This window comes from Ursus americanus, chromosome 33, assembly GCF_024610735.1.
Source record: "Ursus americanus isolate L20-20 chromosome 33, mUrsAme1.1.p, whole genome shotgun sequence".
Lineage (NCBI taxonomy): Eukaryota > Metazoa > Chordata > Mammalia > Carnivora > Ursidae > Ursus > Ursus americanus.
In genome coordinates, this window is record NC_142159.1 from 16858178 (window position 1) to 16880621 (window position 22444).

At 54.7% G+C, this 22444-nt stretch overlaps 1 protein-coding gene across 1 annotated transcript in view; it reads left to right on the forward strand.

Annotated features, from left to right (window-relative positions):
• The window catches only part of CAPZB (capping actin protein of muscle Z-line subunit beta), a 129156-nt gene that overhangs the window by 72833 nt on the left and 33879 nt on the right, over positions 1-22444 (forward strand). The window contains exons 3-4 of the mRNA XM_045782503.2: positions 14487-14608; positions 20256-20369. Coding sequence (XP_045638459.1) covers positions 14487-14608; positions 20256-20369 — 236 coding nt within the window. The remainder of the gene's footprint in view (positions 1-14486; positions 14609-20255; positions 20370-22444) is intronic.

Consider the following 22444-nt stretch of genomic DNA (forward strand, 5'->3'; position numbering starts at 1 on the left):
AAGCTCCTTGGAGTAGGCAAAGCCTGAGACAGAGTGATAGGAAGGGAGCTAGCTGGACAAAGGGTAGGAGCGGATGTTTCTCTTCTGATGAGGACCTGTGAGTTGATGCCTGGTAAGCCCTGGCCATTGGCTCAAGCCTCACAAGCCCCTTGCCCAAAAGCAGGTGATGAGTGCGCACTGGGTCTCGCTGAGGACCAGCTGTTAGCTGCCACTCAGACTTTCTAGCTGCGTAACGGAAGAGACAGCAATTATTTGCGATTTTAAGGTTAGAGCTAGGAAACGTGCCTCTTCCCAAAGTTGCTCTGCGAGCCTGCCTGCCTGCCTCTGGAGGAGCCCCGAACAGTTCAGTACCACCCGCCTTTGTCTCCTCTGATCTCACAGGCACCTCAGGCTTTCCAGATCAGATCTTTCAGGCGCTCTGTCACCTGGTGTCTCCCTCACAGCTCCGGCTGGTAACAGCTGCTGCTCTCAAAGGAACCCGGAACAGGCTCCAGCTGCCTGGTTTCCCTGAGCTCTTAGCTCTTAGGTTTTGGCAGAGAAAGGGGGCGCAGAGGCTCTGCCTTTGTTTCTGATCCTTGTTACCTCTCTTAGATTTGGGAACTTCCGTAACTTCCGGGGGGCACGGGGTGTCCTCCAAAGTAGAGCTAAAGCGCCTGTTTAAGAAGGCTGTGCCCCGTGCTGCATTGTCGTCACGATGTCCCAGGAAGAAGAGTTGAGACGTGGGGTGGTGGCTGTGTGGGGAAAACCACCGCCTCCCCCTTCGCCGCTTGGGAGTCAAATAGGCAGGTGTCCCCCCCCCCCCCCCGGATGGAGCTGGGGGATGTCATTTTTCTATTTCATTACAGATCCTCTGTCCACGTGCGGCATATTTAAGTCCATGAGAAATGCTTATGAAGGTGCCGTAGACATGCAAACAAGTGCAGTCCCTGGGTCTTGAGGGGCTTACTAGTCTTCCCTGGAATTCTGTTTCTGCCTTAAAACACCTTGACAGAAGAGCTTTCCTGTGTGCTGTGGGAGGTGCCCTTAGGAAGGAGCAGGTCCAGCCTGCCTCTTCCCAGACCAGGGCGTCGTCCTCTGTTGCTCTAAGGCACGGATCCCCAGAACTGCTGAAAAGGTGGCTGGAGACCAGACTGGGGCTTCACACTCAGTGAGAGTGTCAAGCAGAATGCGAACTTGTTGGTCACCCCGTTGGTTTCCACGTTCTTTCCATTCCGGAGACCCAGGGAAAATCGGCCAACGCTCCACAGGCTTTGCAAATCTTTCCCTAATTAAGGGCCGCCCAGCTGTATGCACGGCTCCTCTGCCTCAAATCTCTGTCCTTTTGTGTTTGTGTTTAAAACTCCATCTTTCCAAAAAGTTTGCCACTCAGCAAGTCTCCTTGCAAGCCCCCATTTTTGTTTGGGGAAGTTTTTTTCCTCTGGTTTCTGTTCTGCCTGTGAACGGGAAGTTCAGGTCTCTTTGGGGTCATTCGTGCAGGTGCTTTGTGGTCACTTTTGTTAGCCTTGCCGTGTGCATCTTGCCACAGCCCTGGGAGGGGGCAGTGGGTGTTCAGGCGTCCGAGCTTTTGTGCTCCTGGACACGTGAGGGACTCGAGTATCGTTTTGGTTTCCTTCTGGGAAAAATGAACAAAAGAGCTTAGTCCTCCCGTGGTTCTGGTCAGTGGGCAGCAGTACTCCAAGATCAGGGAAGTCGTTCCGGAAGACTCTGACTTAGGTCAGGATCAGGTCCAGCTGCAGGAGGCTGGGCTGTCCCGAGGTGAAGAAGGTACGGGGTTCTTGTCCTCTGGAGCCGGGAGGCATAATTCATCAGAAACACACAAAGACGCCTTCCTTGGCCTTACCTTGCCCGAAGTGGGGAGGGTCTGTCTGGCTTCTGCATTTGGGGGATCGTGTGGCATCCTGTTGCTGGTGGACCCCAGGGAGCAGTGTTACAGGTAACGTTTGGAGAGCGTTCACTGAGGAGGTCTGAAGAGCATCTCTCTAGGTGAGAAACACGAGACAGAAAAGTGAGCTGGACAGAGAGTCTGCTTCCCCAGGCCCCGGGGAGTCCAAAGGCGTTCCCTGCCTGAGAGCCGTGAGGAAGGCGTGCATAGCTTGGCGGGCACCGGCCCTGGGTAAGCAGTGCCTGGGTCACCCTGGAGCACACATCGGGTTCGGGGAGCAGATTCAGAGCACTTGAGAGCAGTGCCCAGCCTGCTTTCCCTGACATTTGAAGTAGGTCTGGGGCCTGGGCCGGGACATGGAGCAGCCTGCAAGTCCTTCAGGGGCCTGGGAGTTCTGACGCGTGTCCATCACCAGTCCCTTAAAGAGCCAGTGGTGTGCTCACTGCCGGTGACCAAATCTCTGGTGAATGAAGGGGACACCAAAGTTGGTGAAGATCCATGTCGTGGGCAGTAGGAAAGCCTGGGCTTCCCTTTAGCGAATAGAATCGGGGTAGGAGGCTCGGCAGGTGGGAGATCACTCCTGGACGAGAGCAGAGAGGGGGTGATGTAGGTTCTGTGTACAAATAGAGAAACTCCTCAAGGACCTGGAATTGGAACATGGAATTGATGGGCAAAGCCCATGCAGTCAGGGGCCTGTTCCTTCTCCCTCGGGCTGTGTCTGGGTCCTGAGGCCGGGCCCCTCGGGGCAAGCGCAGCTCTTAGTCACTCTTGGATCGCCCACAGTGCCTCGCTCAGTAGATGTTGTGTTTAGTTCTAGGAAGAACGTCACAAACTTCTGATGAGCTCAGAGAGCCACTTCCCGGAGCGTCAGAGAAGTACATAGACTGTCTTGAACTGTGAGACTTCGCAGGATCTTAAGGCTCAAACGAACCTTGCTGGTCATCTAGTCTAGTGGCTTTCAGACATTTCTTAAATCGGTGGAGCCCTCTTTCAGGCTAAATCTTACACAAAACTAACGAAACAGAGTGGTGGGTGGGCCTTCTTCCCCAGTCACCCTGAGCCCCTCCCTGCACCAGCACCCCCAGGCATCTCTTCTCTGCCTCGGAGAACCGAAAGACCCATCTGAGTCAGTTGGTCCATTTCAGAGACGAGGAAACAGCACCGTCGAGTGATCTGTCCCCGTTCACTATAGACGCAGGCTAACAATGCGCCCCTCCAGTGTGCTCTGTTAATTTATTCTGATGTGGGAAAGCTCTGGGTGGTGAGGGTCAGTGGTCCGGTAGCTACCGAATGTGACGTGAAAGGTAACACCGCCGCTGACCCCGATGCCCAGAGTCACTGCTTACGAACCCAAACTTACATTCTCGGCTGAAAACCCAAACTGGTATTTTTGCATTTGCGTTGAACTTGGGGTTCCCTGGATATACCTGTGGTCTCTCTACCTGGGAAATGCTCTCTTGATTCCCTGCTGTGTTTTAAACAACAGCTTTGTGGAGGTAGAATCCACGTACCGTAAAACTCACCCTTTGAAAGTGTGTGTTTCGGTGGTTTTCAGCGTATTCAGAGTTGCGCAGCTATCCGTGCCCCTGCCGTGCTCCTGTGACCAGGCGGGCGCCCCGTCTACACCTCAGTCCCGCAGGCTCCACTGTAACTTTGTACCACGCCCGCACTTCACTCTCTGTAACTCGGCTCGATGTTCGCTCCTCACATGTCTTGCCTGGACTGCCCTGCTCCTGCTGTCCTCCTGGGGGGCTCTGGGCGGCCCTCCTCTTCGTTTCCGTAGCACCCAGTGCCCCCTCTCCACAGCACAGTACGTGGGTACGTTGTGTGTGCCCCTCTCTCCTGCTTGACTTGGAGCTCCTGGAGGGTGGGAACGGTATCTAACCCCTTGTACAGTTAGGTGCGTTTTTACTTGTGGGCCAAAGTGGAGAAGACCTCTTGATCCTGAAGACCCAGCCAATGAAGAGGGCATAAGTGGAGCTGACTTCTCCCCAGTAGAGAGAATTATAGATTTTTTTTTTTTTTGTCCATGCCTAGTCATTTTCTGTGGATGACTCAGTGAAATTAAAACAAAACCTGATGAGACATCCATCCAGTGGAAGGAATCCAGTGGGAAACGTTGTGGCCAGCCAGCCAAGATGGTTTTATGCTAAGAGAAGGGAAAAAAGGCCCTGACTTGTTTTGCGTATGCCTCCCGTAACGTGGCACATCAGTGCTGGCCTCCAGCCCCGCTCAGACACACACGCAAGCAGCACGAACAATTCAACTTGAAAGGAACCAGCCGCATGGCTGGAATTTTGGTGGACTGTTAGGGTTGTTTACAAGTTTGTGGTCTTGAGAGTTTGGGGAGAATATGTGGTGGAAAGAGCCGGAACTCTGGCCTATGACTCAGTGGCTGCGTGGCTCTGAGCGTCTGCGGCTGCCTCACAGGGTCATTGGCCTCCCGGGGCGGCTGTAAGGATCCCCGCGGTGAGCTGCACCGGGGCCTCTGCAGGTGGCAGTGGGATGGCTTTGGTCTGCCTGCCCGCACCTGCTCTGGGAATCTCTCCCTCGGCCAGGACACCCGGGTGAATCTCCAGCACCTTGTCCCCTCTGCCGTGGCGAACCCTCCCGGATCAGCTGCGTTTCACCAGCGTCGCCCATCTGGCAGCTCGCTTCTCATTCAGCTGGCATGTGCCCTTTGTCAGATTTCCCTACCACAGTCTCATTTCGTGGATTTCTGTGCTGGCCCATTCACAGCTTTCAGGAAGGCTTGAACGTGCAGGCTTTAGACACGCGTTTTCTAAAGCCCGAGGCCCGGCCCAGACCTGAATGCACAGTGATGAGGAAGAGGGCTCATCCTTCCTTCACCTGCCACCGTGAGACCTCACCACTTGACTCTCAGGTGGCTGTGAGGAGGGAAGTTCGCGGGGACCCGATCATGCAGGACCCACTCTTGCCAGGCACTTCTCTCTGCCGCCGTCCAGCTGGTGATTCTTCCAGCGGAGATCTTTCCGCCCCGTGTTTGCTTGCCAGGCCGCGTGCTAGAGGCGGCATGGGCTGCGTGGCCGAGGGCTCGGGCTCTGCCCGTCCTCACCGGGGCCTCAGCCCAGCTGCTTCACCCCTGTGCCTCAGGGTCTTGCTCTGTGAGCAGGACTCGGCTGGGGTCACAGTAAGGCCGTTGCGGCCTGTGGGGCTGCCACGATGGTAAAGGGAGAGCACATGCGGTGGGCTCAGAAGAGTGCCTCGTGCACCAGAAGCACTTTAGAGAACATCTGCCACCACCAGGGTCCCAGCCTTTAGAGACGGAAATGAGGCTGGAGGTCCCCTCTCCCACCCCTGAAATCACAGAGCCTTTGTGACAAGATCGTGTTCTAAACGGGTGATTTCATGGAGTTTTCACCTGGTCTTTTTCCCAAAAGATCTAAAGTGAGTTACAAGAATGTAGCCAATGCAGGAATCCCGTAGCAACGAAGTCTGGGCAGGCAGGACCACAGGATGTCCGGCAAGAGGGCCACAGCTCTCTGTCCACGCTTGCCTTTGTGTTGCGGGCCGGCGCCAGCCCCACGGTGTCTGCAGGGTGGTCGTCCGCTCACCTAGGGCTGAGAACTCGAGGCTCCATCTGACTGGGGGGCCGGCGGTCGTGGAGCCGCAGTGCCATCCCAGGTCACCGCCGTCACTCTCGGGCGCGCTCACCCTCGCCCCCAGCCAGCCAACCCCCAGTCCCATCTCCAGGAGAGCCGCCGGAGAACATTTTGGGAGCCTGCTTGCCACGGGGTCTGCCTCAGACTTCCGAAGATCAGAACTCTGCCTGAGGGACCCTGTCGGCAGCACCGGGAGCCCTGCCAGTGTTAGGCCCCACCCCTGTCCTGAGGAGAGAGACCCTGTCCCGAATGGGCGAGGCCCACAGCCAAGGCCTTGTGGCCCGGAGGAGCATAGGCTGGGGAACTGCCTCCTCTCTGAGGCTTTGGGGCTGCACGGAAGAGACAGGGGTCATTTGGTTCCCGGGGGAGAGCAGCCTGGGTTGGGATGGACCATGCAGGACGTTGGGGCCCCGGGCTCCTGCCCAGGCTGCAGGCACCTCTCCGCACCGAGGCTGCAGCGACTTCCTTCTATCTGGTGACTTTTCGGCCTCTGGCTTCGTGAGGGTGTTTGTGTATTGTGCTCTGCTCCTCAGGGACAAGGCCTTAATTAAGAGGAGCAGGCAGGTTAGAAGGACCCTGAGTTCTCGACTTCCCTCCACCAGCGGAGGAGTCATGCCCCTGGCCAGGGAACGGTTAATTTAATTAGGCTCCAAGTGCCGGGTCCATCCCCTTCGGGGAAGCGTAAGATTACATGTGGACAACAGGGCCTTGTGTGTGCGTCTGTGGTTGACTCACAGAAGGCGATTTTAATTTTTGCTTTCAATTCGCCTTCCCTTTGTTCTGCCCCTTCCCGACCCTTCCTTTAGAAAACTGTTCTGGCCTCTTATTCCAGGCAGTGAGCTTCTAGAAGGCAAAGCTTTGGAGTCTTGAGTATGAATGGCTGAAACCCAGCCCAGGAAGTTCGCCTTTATTATTTGTCTCTGGGGTGGTTTGGGGCACCTGCCTAAGAAAAGGAAGCCAGGACTGACTTGTTTCTCGAGAAAGTTCTTTGTTGTTAATGGCATGTGAAAAATTTGTTTCTAAGTAGAATAAAATATTTGTTGATCAAAAATGAGTTCCTGGCGTTTGCCCTGTTGGCCAGCTTCATTTAGACCCTGAGGCCTGTGCCCCAGCGACCAGTCGTGTGCCTGTTGTGAGCCGGTACGTAGTCTGCTGTACCAGCCCCTTGCATCTGAGGTGCACACGGTTCATCGTATCGTAAGGTGCCCGAGATAGGGAAGTTGCTTCGTACCTTAACGTGTACTTCTGACGATATTCTCATTAATCATACATTTTAACCATTTACAGACATCTAATGAAGGAGACAGTCTGTACTTTCATTTGAAGAATATCATTCTTAGAGTCAAGATAGTTTAATTGGAAGAGGGCTGGAATACAAAGTGGGAGGGAGGGACAGCACCCCTGTCTGTGTGTGTGGGGGGGGGTTGGGGGTGGAGGACCGAGTAGCCTTTGGTTCAGCAGGTGCGAAGTGCCTCTTTCTTGCCATGCTCGGTGCTGGGCGATGGGCGCAGGGTCCCTGCTGAGGTCCAGGTGTGGTTAGAGGGTTCCATGTGGGCAGGGAGCCCCACAGCACAGTCTCTCCCCACTGCCAGCTCCCTGTCCTGGGGGAGAGGGGGTGCCGCAGAGCCTCTGTGCTGGCTCTTGTTCCCATTACGGCACCCCCCTCTTTCCTGTGTCATCGCTGTGCCACCTCCTAGGCCACCGAATCCTCACAGGCCCACCCTTGACACCAGGGTAGCTCCTTGTGCCTTGTCGGTGTCCAGTGGCTGGAGCTTGCTTTGGGAGAGCAGGCTGTGTGTGCCCGTCTTGTCCGCCACTGTGTCCTTGGCACCTGGCACATCCCTGGCGTGGGTACTCAGCGTGCACTGAGCAGAGTGAATTTCTCTTTGAGGCGGTTACTGTAGCCCACATTTCTGAGGTTAAGGAAGGGTACACTCAGCCAGGAAGTGGCAAACCAAGGATTTGAACTTGTGTTTGATTTCAAGGTTGGTGTTTTCCAGAATGCCACACCGTAGATTGTTCCTGATACCAACATGTGTGTCACTACGAACACTCTCTTTGGTCTTCTGTTTCGTTTTTGTGTTGTTTTATTTTTATTAGAGAAAAAGGGGGAAGGTTTGTAGCCTTAGAAAAAATAAAGGGAGGGGCGCCTGGGTGGCACAGCGGTTAAGCGTCTGCCTTCGGCTCAGGGCGTGATCCTGGCGTTCTGGGATCGAGTCCCACGTCAGGCTCCTCCACTGTGATCCTGCTTCTTCCTCTCCCACTCCCCCTGCTTGTATTCCCTCTCTCGCTGGCTGTCTCTATCTCTGTCAAATAAATAAATAAAATCTTTAAAAAAAAATAAAAAAGAAAGGGAACAAACCCAACTGTAAGCAGAGACCTCTGCTGGCTGCGGGGAGCTCCGGCATCGTGACACTTGGCTGCGGGGGGGGGGGGGGGGAGTGGGGCCGGCCAGGCCTCTGCCCAGCCACGATTTCAGCAACATTACTCATCCGAGTGTGCGACCCAGTGAACAGGGTCTGTTTTCGATTCTTATCTCTCTGGTGGCGGGCTTGCAGCCAGCGGGCAGATCAAAAGATGGAATGTGTTCCTTTGGCCATTTTTTTTTTTTTTTTTTTTTTTTTTTTAAGAAACCGAGGTACAAGGGTGCACCTCTTAAGGACGGGGGTGCCGTGGATCGGATTATCCATGGAGTTGAACTGGGCTGGCTTTTGTGCTTTTTTAAGGGTTCATCTCAAGTTTCTTTTTCTGGTTGAACAATTGTTTTCAACATTAATAACTAATGGAGAAGGGGAAGAGGCGAAGTAGAACCACATGGCGGCACAGACATGAACCTCGCTTGTGGCCGGAAACTTCTGATTTGTATCTCTTTTCATGTGATCCGCTGTTGGGTTAGATGGTAGAAAAAGCCTTCAGTTTGGGGCAACAGCAAGGGTGGATGTCATTTTTTCTTAACCGAGCGGTTCTGTATCTCACGTGTCCTTAGACCGCTGGCAAGTAGTGCTGCGGCTTGGGGCACGTTCTTTCCGAGGCCCCAGCTTACCCTCCTTGAAAATAGGGTTCTCTAACTGTTCTACATCGAGAGGTGTTTTGAAGGTTAAAGGAGGTGATGGGGGGAGAGGTTGTAGTACGGTGCCTGGCGTGTGCGGCCTGTGACACCCTGCTGGTCCTTGTCCTCATCATTGTTAAAGGATCACCTGTGGCTGGGGCTTAGGCCGTCCCTCCGGGGGGTTTTCCCTCCCTGTTGCAGTTTACTTCATTCCCCTTCCACCCTCCTCCAGTGCCCACCTGCCCCCCCCCCCACCGGGGAGCCAGGTGATGGTGTCAGCACCTTGGGTGTAGAGGGCAGGGTACTTCCTGCTCCCTGGGCTGTGGCCTCAGAGGAGTTTGGGGGCAATGGAAATGAATTGGTGGAGCCCTAAACCCCACCCCACTGGGACGGCGCCCTGGCCAGGGCAGTGTCGTTTACTGTTCCAAGTCCCCCCAACAGCCTGGACTGATCTGACACCTTCGGTGTTATCCGAGCATTCCTCACAAAGGCTGTTAAGCGGTTCAGATGGGCAGTTTGGACAGAAACCATCCGGCCCTCGGGTGTCAGCACCAACCACGCGTTCTCGCTCAGAGGCCGTGGAGCTGATGACACACGCACCCCAGAGTGAACTCTCGGCTTGTTTGGACCTGTCCTTTCATCTAAATTGCTCTGCAAATTCATGATCCTTGAGACTTAATGTGATTTCTTCCACTGTTCTAAGCACTTGACAGGACTGAGTGGGGGTAGCCTTGGGGGTTGAGTGTCTGGACAGTGCCGGGAACTAATTGACGACAGAGAGAAACTGCCTTTATTCTGAATTTATGGTAGGACCTCCAGTCAACAGACGTGCCGGAGGCGCCCCCCCCCCCCCCCCCCCCCGCCGGCGTGTCGCTGGGCTGGGTCTAGGGAACGGGACTCTGCCTCTCTGGGCTCAGAGGCAGCACTCAGACTCAAAGAATGTTAAGTGGCAAGGAAGGAGAAAAGTGACAGCTGATGGCAGGATTAGAGCAGCCATCCCGAAAGCATTCGGGATTCAGTTGACATCAGTGTTACTACAGGAATTCCTAAGAATTTGGCATCTTGGTAAAGAAGTCGGAGTTTGGGCTGGGTTCTGAAAGGTCATAGGATTTGAGAAGAGAATGGGGATGGGTTGCCAGGTTTAGCAAATAAAAACATATCCCGCGTATTTGAGATTCATTGTGTATCTGAAATTAAAAATTAACTGCCCGAGCCTGTATTTTCTCCAGCAAACCTATAAGGGAGGGTATTTTTAGGCAAAAGAACACATGTGCTGACTTGCGCGCTCAGAGAGCCACGAATGGGATGGGGTGGTGCTGGGAGGCTGCAGGCAGAAGTGGGGGGTGGGATGGCGTGGGAGTACGATTGGTGGGTGGCGCGCCAGATCGTGACTAATGCACCCTTGGGCAGCTGCTCTGGTACAAATCTGTGGGCACGCCATGTCATCCGCACTCCCCAGTCCCCATGGTGACAGTAAGGTGATTCTTCCAGAGCACTTTATCTTCGATCAAAAAGGCAGGACTGATGGAAGGGAATAAAATGTAAAAATATGGTCCAACTTGGAAGTTTACGCAAAAGGTGAAAACTGTACTTGCTTGGGTGAAGAACCGGCCAGCCGTGTCACGTCCCAGGTGCTTTTCACAGAAGGACACGTCCTCGCTGCGCCTTCAGGAGTTCTCTGTGGTTTTCTGCACGCTGCCCTAATTTTGTGGTGACACGTCAGATGTATGTGCTTCTGGGGTTGGTTAGTACCTGGCCGTGGACTTTAAAGCCCAGTCGCAGATCTTCAGGGGTGGCTGGATGTGGGAGCTCGGGTAATCTCACCGCTCAGAGAAGCTCATGCGGGTGCTTTCCTGAGGCCTGCTGCTCTTGCCCCAAAGTGGGCATCGGTGGAGTGGAAGTCAGCTGTGCCCAGACCTCATGGGATCGAGAAGTTTCGTGGCTGGAGTAGGAAAGGGAGGCTGGGCAGGCTGTGGGGGGCGTCTCTGGAGGAAAGCTGGTACCGCAGATCTACCCTTTGCACCATCGCCTTAGCTCGGTGCTTCGAAGAGCATGAGTTACACAGTGGGAAGAGTGGGGTCTCTTCCGGTTCCTCCACTGACCTGGAAAGTTACCCTGGTCTACTTGGACAGGCGGGGAGGGCTGGATCCCATTTTCTAGACCTGCCACGTTTTTTGAAACTTTTTTTTTAAGGCGGTGTGAGGGGGTAGAGAAAGAAAAACAAGAAGAAGAGTAAGTCGTTGGGGTGCCAACTTTTAAAACAAAAACCAAGTAAACCTATCATTTCATAAAATGAAGGGCATCTTACTATCCTGCCCCCCAAGTGGCATTCTCCAGATAAAGGATGAATAAGTTTAACTCTATGAAGAATTTTATGTCATTCTGATTATAGTCTTTCTCTACCTGAAGTATTTCGCCAGAGCAGTGGTGTTCGTGACACAGACCAGCAGCAGCGGGTCTCCAGCGTAGCTCTCCCACCGCGTTTGACCCATGAGCCGCCAGCGCAGAGGCTAGAACCCAGTCTCTTAGTTCCCCGTCTCGCCACCATTGCTGTGCTGCTCGGGGTCACGTGGTAATAAAAACGCAGGACTTTAATTAAAACACCAGTTCTCTTTGTCTTCGGGCTTCTCCACCACATCGTGATTCATATTTGAGAATATCCGGTTGGAACCACAAGTGAAGTTGGTCACTGGTGTCCATCACAGCTCGGTTCCTGACGACCAGCTCTTCTGATACAGACCCTTGCTGCACACTGGTTTATGAACTCACAGCTGCTGGTGTTTGGGGGGCTCCACGTTGTAAAATGCCTCGGCCCCGTGCGCAAACACGGAGCCCTCCCTGTGCGGCTGGCACCACTGCCGTAGGCATTGGGCTACGGCCGCGAAGGAGAGCCAAGTCCCCGCCCATGCAGGATCCACATTCTAGGGAAGGTGGGGGAGAGACGACAAAGAAATTTAAAACTCCTTTCAGTCAGTATAAGTGCCAGGAGGAAATTATTGACATACTTTTGATCCGTGGATTAATCTTTCGGACAGCGGCACAGCCGGCCTGTTTTATTCCACATCCCGTAATCTGGCAAGGTTTCCCCCAGCGGGTGGGGAAGGGGAGACCGCTGGCCCCAGGCAGAACCGGGGTTCAGAAGAACCGGATTCGGAAAGGCCCGTTTTTAGCCAGTGCCTGGAGCGGTGTGGTGAGCTCAGGGGGGACCCAGACTGACGTTGCCGTTGAAGACTCGAAGACAGCAGGTGATAGTACAAGGGGGGGGCGGTGGCGTGTCGGTGTCCGTTACTGGTGTGCTTGTATCCCCCCGTGCTGGGCGCTGGACTGGATGCCAGATGCATGGTGTCAGTGATTCCCCAAATCACAATGAGTTGGTTTTGTTCTCCCCACTCGACAGATAAGGAAGTCAAGTCTTCTCATAGAGAAGTAAAAAGGACTTGCCCGAGGTCATAAGGACAGGAGGGCGCACTCAGAGCCTGTTTGCATAGCCTCTGCCACCATCCAGGATGAATTCGGCCAATAGTGCCAAGGCCCCAGCCGGTTGGAACGGGGTTCTAGGCAGAAGTCAGGGCCCAACAGATAAGCTAAGGCAGCAGCCCAGCAGAACAAATGGTGATAATTCAGGAGAGGGCTTGTGCGATAGGCCAGCAGAGGGGTGCTCAGGGCGATTTCACCAGGGCCTACGGCTGGAAAGCAAGACTACTTCCAAATCCCAGCTGCCTTGGGTGGAAGCTACTAACGTCTTCCTTGTCTTGGCCAGGACTTGCTTCCAAGCTCTGTGGCCATTGGTTGCTAAGCAGGGAGGTTATTTGCGACCTTAAATGGGAGGGGGTTATTTGCCACCACAGTGCGCCTTTGGTGTTCACTGTCCCTCCTCTTTGCTATGAAGTTACTGTCAGAGGAGATTTCAGTCTCCACTGCTTGCTTCCTGCGTGGGCCTCGGGCAGCTTAATAACTCTGGGCCTCAACTGTCTACAGTCTGTAAAATGGGCGTAATACATGCCTGCTTCGCAGGATGAGTGTGAACTCTCAGGTGGACAGTATGCCATACGTACAGGCGTAGCATAGGGGCGTCTGGGTGGCTCAGTCCGTTAGGCAGCTGCCTTCAGGTCATGGTCCCAGGGTCCTGGGATCGAGTCTTGCATCGGGCTCCTAGCTCAGCAGGAAGCCTTCTCCCTCTGCCTGCCGCTCCCCCTGCTTGTGCGCTCGGTCGCATGCATGCTCGCTCGCTCGCTCTCACACAAGTAGATAAAGGCCTAGCGTAGTGCGTGATGCACAGCAGACGCTTGGAAATGGTAGGGGGGTTCATGTTCTCATCACCAAAACTAACTTTGAAAATAACCCCATTTTGGGGTCCCTGGCTGGTTCAGTTGGTGGAGCATGTGACTCTTGGTGCAGGGTTTTGAGTTCAAGCCCCATGTGTGGTGTAGAGGTTACTTAAAAATTAAATCTGTAAACAAAAGAAAAAATAGCCCTGTGTGTGTGTGTGTGTGTGTGTGTGTGTGTGTGTGTGTGTGTGTGTTTGGGGGACGGGGACACGGGTGGCCGTCGCAGGTGTCCGGGTATGTGTGTGGGGGGGAGACGGGGACACGGGTGGCCGTCGCAGGTTGTGTCCGGGTATGTGTGTGTTTGGCGGACAGGGACACGGGTGGCCGTCGCAGGTTGTGTCTGGGAGTTAGTGGTGCACACATCCCTTGCGGGGCTGATGACCTGCGCTGGCCCGTGGAGAGGGAACTGATGGTCTCACTGAGGCCAGAGCTTATGTGAGACAAGGTGTCCGTCCTCCAGTGGCGCCAGCCGGGGCCTCACGAGCTGCTTTGAAGCACTTGGGGCTCCCCAGAGGGACCTGGGGACAGCCACGGAGGCCGGGTGGTCTGTGAGGTGGCGGTCGCCCTGCCCCCACCTTTGTGGAAGCGGGCAGGCTCTGCGGGAGGAACACAGAACTGCCCTAGCAGTCTGCCCCCCGCTGAGAGGCTCTCGTGGGTATCTTTGCCGCATGATCTAACTTTTCCATTTGGAAGGGCTCTTGGTGCAGTTGGCAGCCACTGGCCTGGTAAACGATATGGTGGGGCCTCCATAAACCCAGGGCCATGAAACGAGTAAGTCAGCACATTGAAAATACAGCATGGAAGTGACTCAAGCCCAGAGGAATCTGTTTCTGAAAGCGCTGCCGTCCCTTCCTGGAGTATTTTGGTGGAAATGGATGTTTGAATTGGGAGGAGGAGCCCAGCAGCCTGGTTACTGGCAGGGCCGTGTGTCCAGTTCGGCAGGATTTGCTCTAGGAGTCGGGCCCGCCTGTGGCCCAGGCACCCCGGGCCGCCCTCCTCCTCAGTGACACGGCTCCGCGTAGGTCTGCCTAAGGTAAGCCAGCTGCAGCTCAGCGCCGTGCGAGGCTGCTGTGACGCTGCCTTTGGGCAGGTAGGGTCGACTCTGCGAGCCAACCTGGTGATGCTTGGCTGGGGGCCTGGAAAGTATTGGAGACTCCACCCAGCATGGGAGCCTGTGGGAGTTCTCCAGCACGGACGGGTTATTCTCCGAGTTCTTTGGATTCCTGTGCATTTCGAATGTTTACCTTCTTCTCGGGACTTGAGCTCGTGCTTTGCCCACCAGAGACCAATACCAAGCACATACGTACTTCAGTGTCCCAGACCACCCTGGCGACCAGGTAATTAAAGCCGCACGCAGATTTGGAAGGAGGGCTGTGTTGGAAATCACGCTCCGCTGTAATTCAAGAGCAGGCTTCTTTATGGAGGGACACAGTTGGTGTCAGACACATGTGGAAAAGAAAAGAACAGGCCCGTGATTCTGGCAGAGTACCAAGGGCCAGATGTTCCGTGTGCTGACCGGGATGTGGCTCCAGTTGCCATTAGCCAACCTGGGTCGGACGTGTTGTTCTAACCCCCGGTTCTGTCTTCTCCTTTCTTTCCGCCAGGTCCCCAGTCTGTGTGAAGATCTCCTGTCTTCTGTTGACCAGCCCCTGAAAATCGCCAGAGACAAGGTGGTGGGAAAGGATTACCTTTTGTGTGACTACAACAGAGATGGGGACTCCTACAGGTGAGCGCCTGGCCGGAGCCAGGAGCAGCCGCTGCCGCCCGGGACCACTGAGCTCTGGCAGTCTGACGGCCCACCCGCCCTCCTCTCTGTCTTTCCTCCCTTTGTCCCTCCCTCGTGCCCTTCCTCCATCCGTCCTTCCAACCAGTCCCTGTTTGTGGAGTGCCTCCTGTCAGCGCTGGGGACGCAGCTGGGGACAGGGCCCCGGTCCTGGCGGAGCCTCCAGGCTAACGGGAGAAGGCCGTTGGTACAGCACAGAGGTTGCAGGGTATGGGGTGTGCCCGGTATGGGGATCCTGAGCACGAGGACGGCCTGTGTGGGCAAGGGACGCTTGAAGGAAGCTTTGTCCGACAAACACGCAGCTCTCCTTTCTCTTCCCATCGCCGAGCTGAGGGCTGTAGATGACGAGGCTGCCGTCAGTCCCTGCACTGAGCGACCTCTGCTCTAGACCAGGACACGCAGCTCGTGGCCGATGACCGTGTGTTGTGCTTCACGCCGCCAAGGCCAAGCTTACTTGGAATTCCAGGAGAGCACAGAAGAGGCTGGGGAAACTCCAGGCAAATTTCCTGAAGGCGGTGATGTCCGAGCTAGGTTTTTAAGGGTGTCTAGGAGTTCTTCCTGTTAAAAAAGATCGGGAATCCCTAACTAAGCTGTCCCGCGCTTCTGTGATGGATTGCTGTACTCAGGGCCTTGGAGAATGGGGAGCAGTGCGGTCGGCTCTAGGTTTATTTAGAGGCCCCAGAACCTGTGCTGAGTCTTCAAGCTTCAGCTTTGTGTTCTTCTGGGGAAGGGGGCAGAGTCTGAGGGGTGGAAGCAGGGACGTCGGTCGACGTTGGCTCCAAACCAGCACGGCCCCCTGTAGCAATGAGGCCTTTGACAAACTACTTGTTGTCTCTGGTCTTTGTTTCCTCACGTATAATCTGGAAATAAGGGCATTTGTTCTTTCAGGAGAAGGTGCAGTCACATCTGTCAGCATGTACTCTGTGTGCGGGGCACGGGTCCCTCTTCTGGGGAGCTGCAATCCCAGTGAGGAAGCCAAGTCGCCAGCAAATGCAGAAGCGATAGAGATTGGGAAAAGTGAGTCAAGAAAATAAAAAAGGACGAGGGGAAGGAGAGGCGGCACGGAATGTCAGGGAAGGCACTTCTGTCAGTGGTAACACGTGAAATGGGACTTGAAGATGAGGAAGTTAGGTCGTGCACGGTCTGAGAGAAGAGCCTTCTGGGTATCAAGTCCCCGGCTGGTGCTGAGATGGTCGGGCTCAAGCTTGGCAGGAAGACCGGAGTGGGAGGTGAGGTCAGAGGGCGCAGCAGGGCTGATCGTGCCCGGCCTTGAGGACGCAGCACAGAGTCGCCGGGGGTTAGAAGAACTGATAACACGTCAAGTGTTGAAGGGCACCGAACTTGGTGCGAATTACAAAGATTTCATTAGTACTGACTTTTCGGAGAGACCGGACACATGTTTTATAATCGTATCCCTTTGCCAGCTTCAAATGGAAGTTAGGTCAAGGATAGATTTGGGCCTCAGGCAGACCAGAGACCCGAGCGAGGTGGCGAGCAGTCGTCGGACATGAGGTCCGTTCTGAGAGCCGAGCCAGCAGCGGCGCACACGCATGGACGGGGGTTCGAGGGCAACTGCAAGGCTTCCGGCCTGAGCAGCTAGAGGAAGCCTCTGGGAGGAGCTGGTCTGGGGACGTTTTAAGCCCAAGGTGTCCGTTAGATGGCGGTGGAGAGGTCAGTAGGCTGTGGATAGCCCTGGGCTCCAGGAGCGGGGGCAGGGTGAGGGGGAGACACGCAGGTGGTGGGCAGCCCTGGGGTAGGTTGGCTTCCACGCGGAAGGGCCAGTCACTGTGCAGGTCGTGGGCAGAGAGGTCTGTGGTCTGATGGACCAGGCCACATGCCAGCGAGGGACAGCTGGCCCCTCTGGGCACAGGGTTCAGAGGCAGCTTCCCGGAAGAGGCGAACCTTGAGCTGAGTTTTGCTCACTCAACGTCCTCATTGTATTTCTTGTTTCCACCTGAAAACTCCAGTTCACTGTGTACGGCAGCTGTTCCCCAGCAGCCCGTGGACGACTGGAATTGTTTCCATACCCAGTATCCGTGCCCGGGCTGGCCTTCCCAGGACTTGGTGCCCGCAGCCCCTCCGGGTTGCCCCGCCGGCTCCCGCATTCCTGGGGCACCGCCAAGGGGCCTGGGGGGACCTCAGCCAAAGAGGAGCCCAGGGTGTCAGAGCACAGGACTGTTCTTTCCTTTTTCCCCATCTCAGTGTAAAACTTCAAGGTCTTCTGATTCTCTCCACACATTTCCATCCTAACTGTGTTTGATCGTTTGCTTAAATAAGATCCTTATGGCGTGACCATTGCCAGCAGCACTGTTTGAAACCTGTTAGCTCAAACAAAAAGCATTCTCTGAGGGAAATGAAAGGCCTGACTTTTGAAATCTAACCGTTCCTGTCCATCTGTCTTTTTTCAAATGGCCTCCATTTAAGCTCTTAAATGTGTTCTGAGTGCTCCTTCCACTATGAATATTCTGGGTAATGTTATGATTTTTTCCCCCAGCTACAATTACCCCGGCTCCAGGACTAACGGCTTCAAATGCTGTCGTCTGTGAGCCAGGAGAAATGTGAGTTACAGGCTTCTTGAAAATTCCAGGCCCCTGGTCTGCAAGAGAGATGGGCTCTTGTGTCTAATCAGGTCTCCCCTACATGAAAGCCAGTTGGAGAGGGTCTTCCAGGCCCACAGGAGGGCGAAGGCTGTGTAGCTGGGAGAACAAAGGTCAGACCTTGGGGTGTGCTGAGAAGTCCTAAAGGGGGCTCATGAGGGGGGCCTTGGCATCTCTTCCACTAGCCTCTGGCAAGAGCAGGCCCCAAGGCTAGTGTACGAATCAGTGGTGGTGGAGACGGCACCCTTCCGCTGAATCTTTGTCTCAGGATCTGCTGGGAGGCCTTTGTTGTTGTTGTTGTTAAGTGGTTAGGTAGCCCTCAGAAAAAGCAGAAGGTGGCTCCTTCTCTGTTGGTTTGGAAGACAACGAGCAGAATCCCCTTGGGTCTTTCTTTCCTACCCTGTGCCGTAAAGCTTTGGCCCATCACCAGCGCTCAATGCCCGGGAGCTCTGTGGTCAGTGCTGGGGGGGGGGGCGCAGACTGTGCGGGCTCCTTCCCCATGTGCCCCTGCAGCCTAGGGGAGGGAGGGGCAGGGCTGTGGGAGCTGCAGGAATCCATATCCATATGGGAGAGTGAAGTCCCGGGGGCAGGGGTGGGGGAGCTTCTGGGGGAGGTGCAGGAATTTCTTCACCCTCTGGACAGCTTTTTTAAATGAGTGTGTGGTCGAATGCCGGGCTCTGTTCTAGGTGCTGAGCAAACGGTGGAGAACAAGACAGGAAAGACTGACCCTCTTGGAACTTCTGTTCCAGAATTGGTTGCCTGCATTAATTCAAATGAAGTAAAATTAAAAATACAGCTCCCTGGTTGCACTAGCCACATGATCTCAAATACTCAGTCGCCTCCTGAAGCTAGTGGCTGCCACTTTGGACCATGCCGATACAGAACATTTCTGTCCTGGAGGAAAGGTCTCTGAGGCAGCACAGTTTTGGGGGATGAGGAAGATGGGTTATAACAATAAGAACAGATATATTAGCTGTGCTCTGGAAGGGAGAGCCCCTCGGTGAGGATGTGAGGGTGCCTGGTATCAGCCTCACACTTGCCCCCTAAGCCAGATGGGTCCTGGCTTATCGGACGACTCTTTCCTGTGCCATGTGCCCAGTCTAGGGTGATCGTAGAGCTGGCTACTGGTCATGGGGCAGAAGGGAGCATCTTACCCCGTTTTCGTAAAGTCTCTGTGCCAAGTGAGGAGAATGGCGAGGTGGAATGATTGGCTTGGAAAGAAGTGTTTCCAAAGGCTCCTTGTGCTTCACAGTAGTCAGGGCTACTGCTGCCTAGAGCCCCTTTTGGGAACCAGGTGCAGTGACTCTTTCCCTGCTCACCCTTGGCGGCCCAGCAGCTGAGAGAGCTGGGACCTCTGCGTGGAGGTGGCTCTGGGGAGCGGCTGCCCAGCTTACTCTGGTTCCGTACTTGTGATTGCTGATGTAGGTGCCAGGGGCGGGGCGGGGGGGGGGCACCGGTTCCCTAGAAGGAGGATGTTTGTGCACGGAATTCACAAAAATTGGGGTTCTGAAGACGGTGATCCCCTTTTTCCATAACATCAATCCCAGATTGAAAGGTTCTTTTGAGCCTTCTGTGGGGTGAAGTTTGCTTGTCAGCGAGGGAAACAGGAAAGGCGGTGGAGACGTCGAGGGGTTTCAGACCATCCAGGAGTGGGGAAGGACTTTGTCCACGGCCCATGGCACCACCGCCACCCTCCATTCCTCTCACCTTTTCCTTCTCGTTCTTTCTCTGAACTCCACCCGCAGGAATTAACAAGTATATACTTCCCCTAGAACCCCCATTCCAGTACTCTCTGTCATTAAATACTTTCCTGATGTGGCAAAATAAATTTTTTTAGGGGCGCCTGGGTGGCACAGCAGTGAAGCGTCTGCCTTCGGCTCAGGGCGTGATCCCGGCGTTCTGGGATCGAGCCCCACATCAGGCTCCTCCGCTATGAGCCTGCTTCTTCCTCTCCTACTCCCCTAGCTTGTGTTCCCTCTCTTGCTGGCTGTCTCTATCTCTATCGAATAAATAAATAAAATCTTTAAAAAAAAAATAATTTTTTTTAATGCGGCAAGTCTTTGGGCTGGAAAAAGAGAGGCTGGTTCTCATTACTTAGCAGTTTTTCTTTTTTCTTTTTTTTTAAGATTTCATTTATTTATTGAGAGAGAGTGTGTGTGTGTGCGTGTGTGTGTTCGCACAGGCACACAAGTGAAGGAACGGGCAGAGGGGGGGAGAGAGAATCTCAAGCAGACACTCCACTGAGCGCAGAACCCGACGTGGGGCTCGGTCTCACAACCCTGAGATCACAACCTGAGCCAAAACCAAGAGTCGGACACCCAACTGTCTGAGCCACCCGGGCGCCCCACACTTAGCGGGGCTTTGTATGTGCCTGTGGTCTCAGATGGGAAGGCTGTCCTGTTCCCATGGAGCATAGGACCCCTCAGGTTTTCTCAGGGGTAGTCAGCAGGTACCTGCCTGCCTCTGTGACCCACAGCGCTCTTAACCCTTAGCTGCCCAGGGAGGTCTTTGGGGTAAACGTTTATCCAGAGCTGCCAGCAGAGGGGCATCTGGTGATCGGTACAATGGCGAAAACAAAGGGAAATTAGAAAAAGGGTGAGAAGCTGTCTCATCATGGACAGTACATGCCCGGCTCAGGTGTGGGCACCTGGTGTGTTTTCTCCTTTGCTTCTCACAACAGCCCTGAAGGTAGCAAATGGTAGCCTCGTTTTACCTGCTCGGAAAGACAGGCTCAGGGGAGTCAAGAAGACACTTGGGGAAGTACACAGCTGGTGAGAGGTGCTGCTCGAGGTCCGCGCCCAGTCCTGTCTGCCCCTGAGCCCTTGCTCAGCAAACCTCAAGAAAGCCGTGTTTGTTGCAGGGCCCGGAAACATCTTTGCTGAGGGTAGTGGCTCTGCCGCTGGAGTGTCCGACAGCCGGGCTTGGGCTCACGGCTCACTGGCCGTGTCTCCTGGAATGGCTGGTGTTATTTCCTTCTCCTTCCTCCCCTCCAGGTCACCGTGGAGTAACAAGTATGACCCTCCTTTGGAAGACGGGGCCATGCCTTCTGCTCGGCTGAGAAAGCTGGAGGTGGAAGCCAACAATGCCTTTGACCAGTATCGAGACCTGTGAGTTACTTCGTCCCTTCCCGCTTCAGCTCTCGTGAGTTCGATGAGTAAATCACAAAGGCCGGTGTGTGCAGGCCGAGCAGCCTTCCTCGAACCTGTCGCCTGGCTCACCTAATGAATTAAAACTGAGCACTGACGGCAGGATGCTTGGCGTGAGCCTGGTGACCGGGTCAGTTAGGAGGGGCCTCGGCGGTGGAACGCTGCCGTGCACAGACCTGCCTTGCAGGCCCCACGTCGCACTTCTCATAATGGCAGGTGCCCCTGGGCCGGCACCTGCTGTGTATCAGACCCAGTGCCACGTGCCCTCTGCGCGTCCTCTCAGATCCTCGCAAACACTGTAGCTATTTTACTCCCCATTGTTCAGATGAAGAAATTAAGGTTCAGGAAGATGGAGGCATTTGTCTGAGGGAAGAGGCAAAGCCAGGAATCAGTCAGGCCTGTCTGTCTGCAGAGGCCCCCCTGTTGTTACTGTCCTGCATGCCCCGGCCAGTCCTAGCTGGAGCTCAGAGGCCCCTGCCTCCGTCGAGGCCTTGCCCTCTCTGAGCCCCCGTGTCTCTGATTCCTGAGGTCTTTAGGGCCTTAGCCCCTGTCTTGGAAAGTATTTTTGCTGGGTCTGCTTAAATCCCCACCTCTCTTCTCTGCTTCCATCCGGTCCTGCCGCCCACCATACCACTCAAGAGTGACCACTTACATAGCTGGCAGGGAAGGGCTCTGGAGATGGGCCCCTGAAGCATTTTTCCCCGAACCAATAGAATCCCATGGTAAAGTAAGTTTTGCACTGAAAATGGAGCACAACTGTAAAAGACACAGAACTCCCCCTGTCCAGACTCGGTCGTTTCAGAGAGGGGTCCACAGACGTTTCTGGGAAGGGCCAGACGGCAAGCTGAAAGTTCAGGCTTTGCGGGTCATAGAAGTCTCTGTCATTGACTCTTAGTGTTTTCTTCTTGTAGGTATATTATCCTGTAAAAACGTAACCCTCCCCCCAAAAAATAATAAAACATAAAAACCACCTCTCGAGCCTTGAGGTGGGTGGGATCTGGCCCTGGGGCTGTCATCTGCCCACCTGGACTTAGGATCTAGGCAAGAAAGTGGAAATGAAGAGCAGAGCCTCTGAGCTGGGGGACCGCTGCCCGGAGCTGGTGGCGGCACCCGCGGTGTGGGGGTTCAGGACTCCGTTTTGCAGACTGTTGGAATGGCCTTCCAGATCATAGCAGATTTGGTAGAGCACATTTCATGAAGAATTTCTTTTAGAAGCTGGTTCAGGAGGAAAAGTGACACTTCTCAGCCTGACACGAGGGCAGAAAACCCCATGACGCTGAAGCAGACGGATGAAATACGGAAGCCCGGCCCTGAGGAAGCGCGATCACACGGTCCTCCACGTTTCTGTTGGCCCTGAATGCGTTGCCGTGTGTTTCGGCATTAGCTTGGGTGTGGGTCTCATGCCAGGAGTGTCTGTACGTTACCTCTCATCCCTGCAAGAGCCTTGGGGAAGACCAATGAGGAGACCGTGGGCTCCCGACACTCAGTGACTTGCCGTAGGACGTGGAGGCAAGCAGCTAGGATTTGAGTCCATGTTTGCCTCAAGTTACCGATCTTCACAGTTACAGTCAGTTAAAGTAAGTCGCGGTGTTGAACGAGCCCTCCCGTCCAGAACCGTGGTGTCAGAGACCAGCTGCTTGTGCAGGGAGGAGACGCGAACACATCGCTGTCCTGTAGTTGGCTCGTGGTGGGACCCCGGCTGTTCTGCGGGAAGCCAGTCCGGCTCTCACATAAGAGCTCCCAGGTGGAGTCCGCCTCGTGTTGCAGTGGTAGGATTGGCAACGGAAGGGCAGCGACGGTCAGGCGGTCCCCAGCCAGTGCCTTTGTTGGCACTGTGCTCCCAGCCTAGTGGTTCTGCTTAACTCGTGTCATCTCCGGGACAGCCCATGTGCCCGGATCGTCCCCGTGCTGCAGGGGAGGGGACAGATTCAGAAAGTAGAAATCCCTCACCCAAGCTCACACAGCCAGTGAGTGGTGGACCTCACCCAACTCGCAAGTCCAAAATCTTCATTTCTTCGACCTGCACTGAAGGTGCC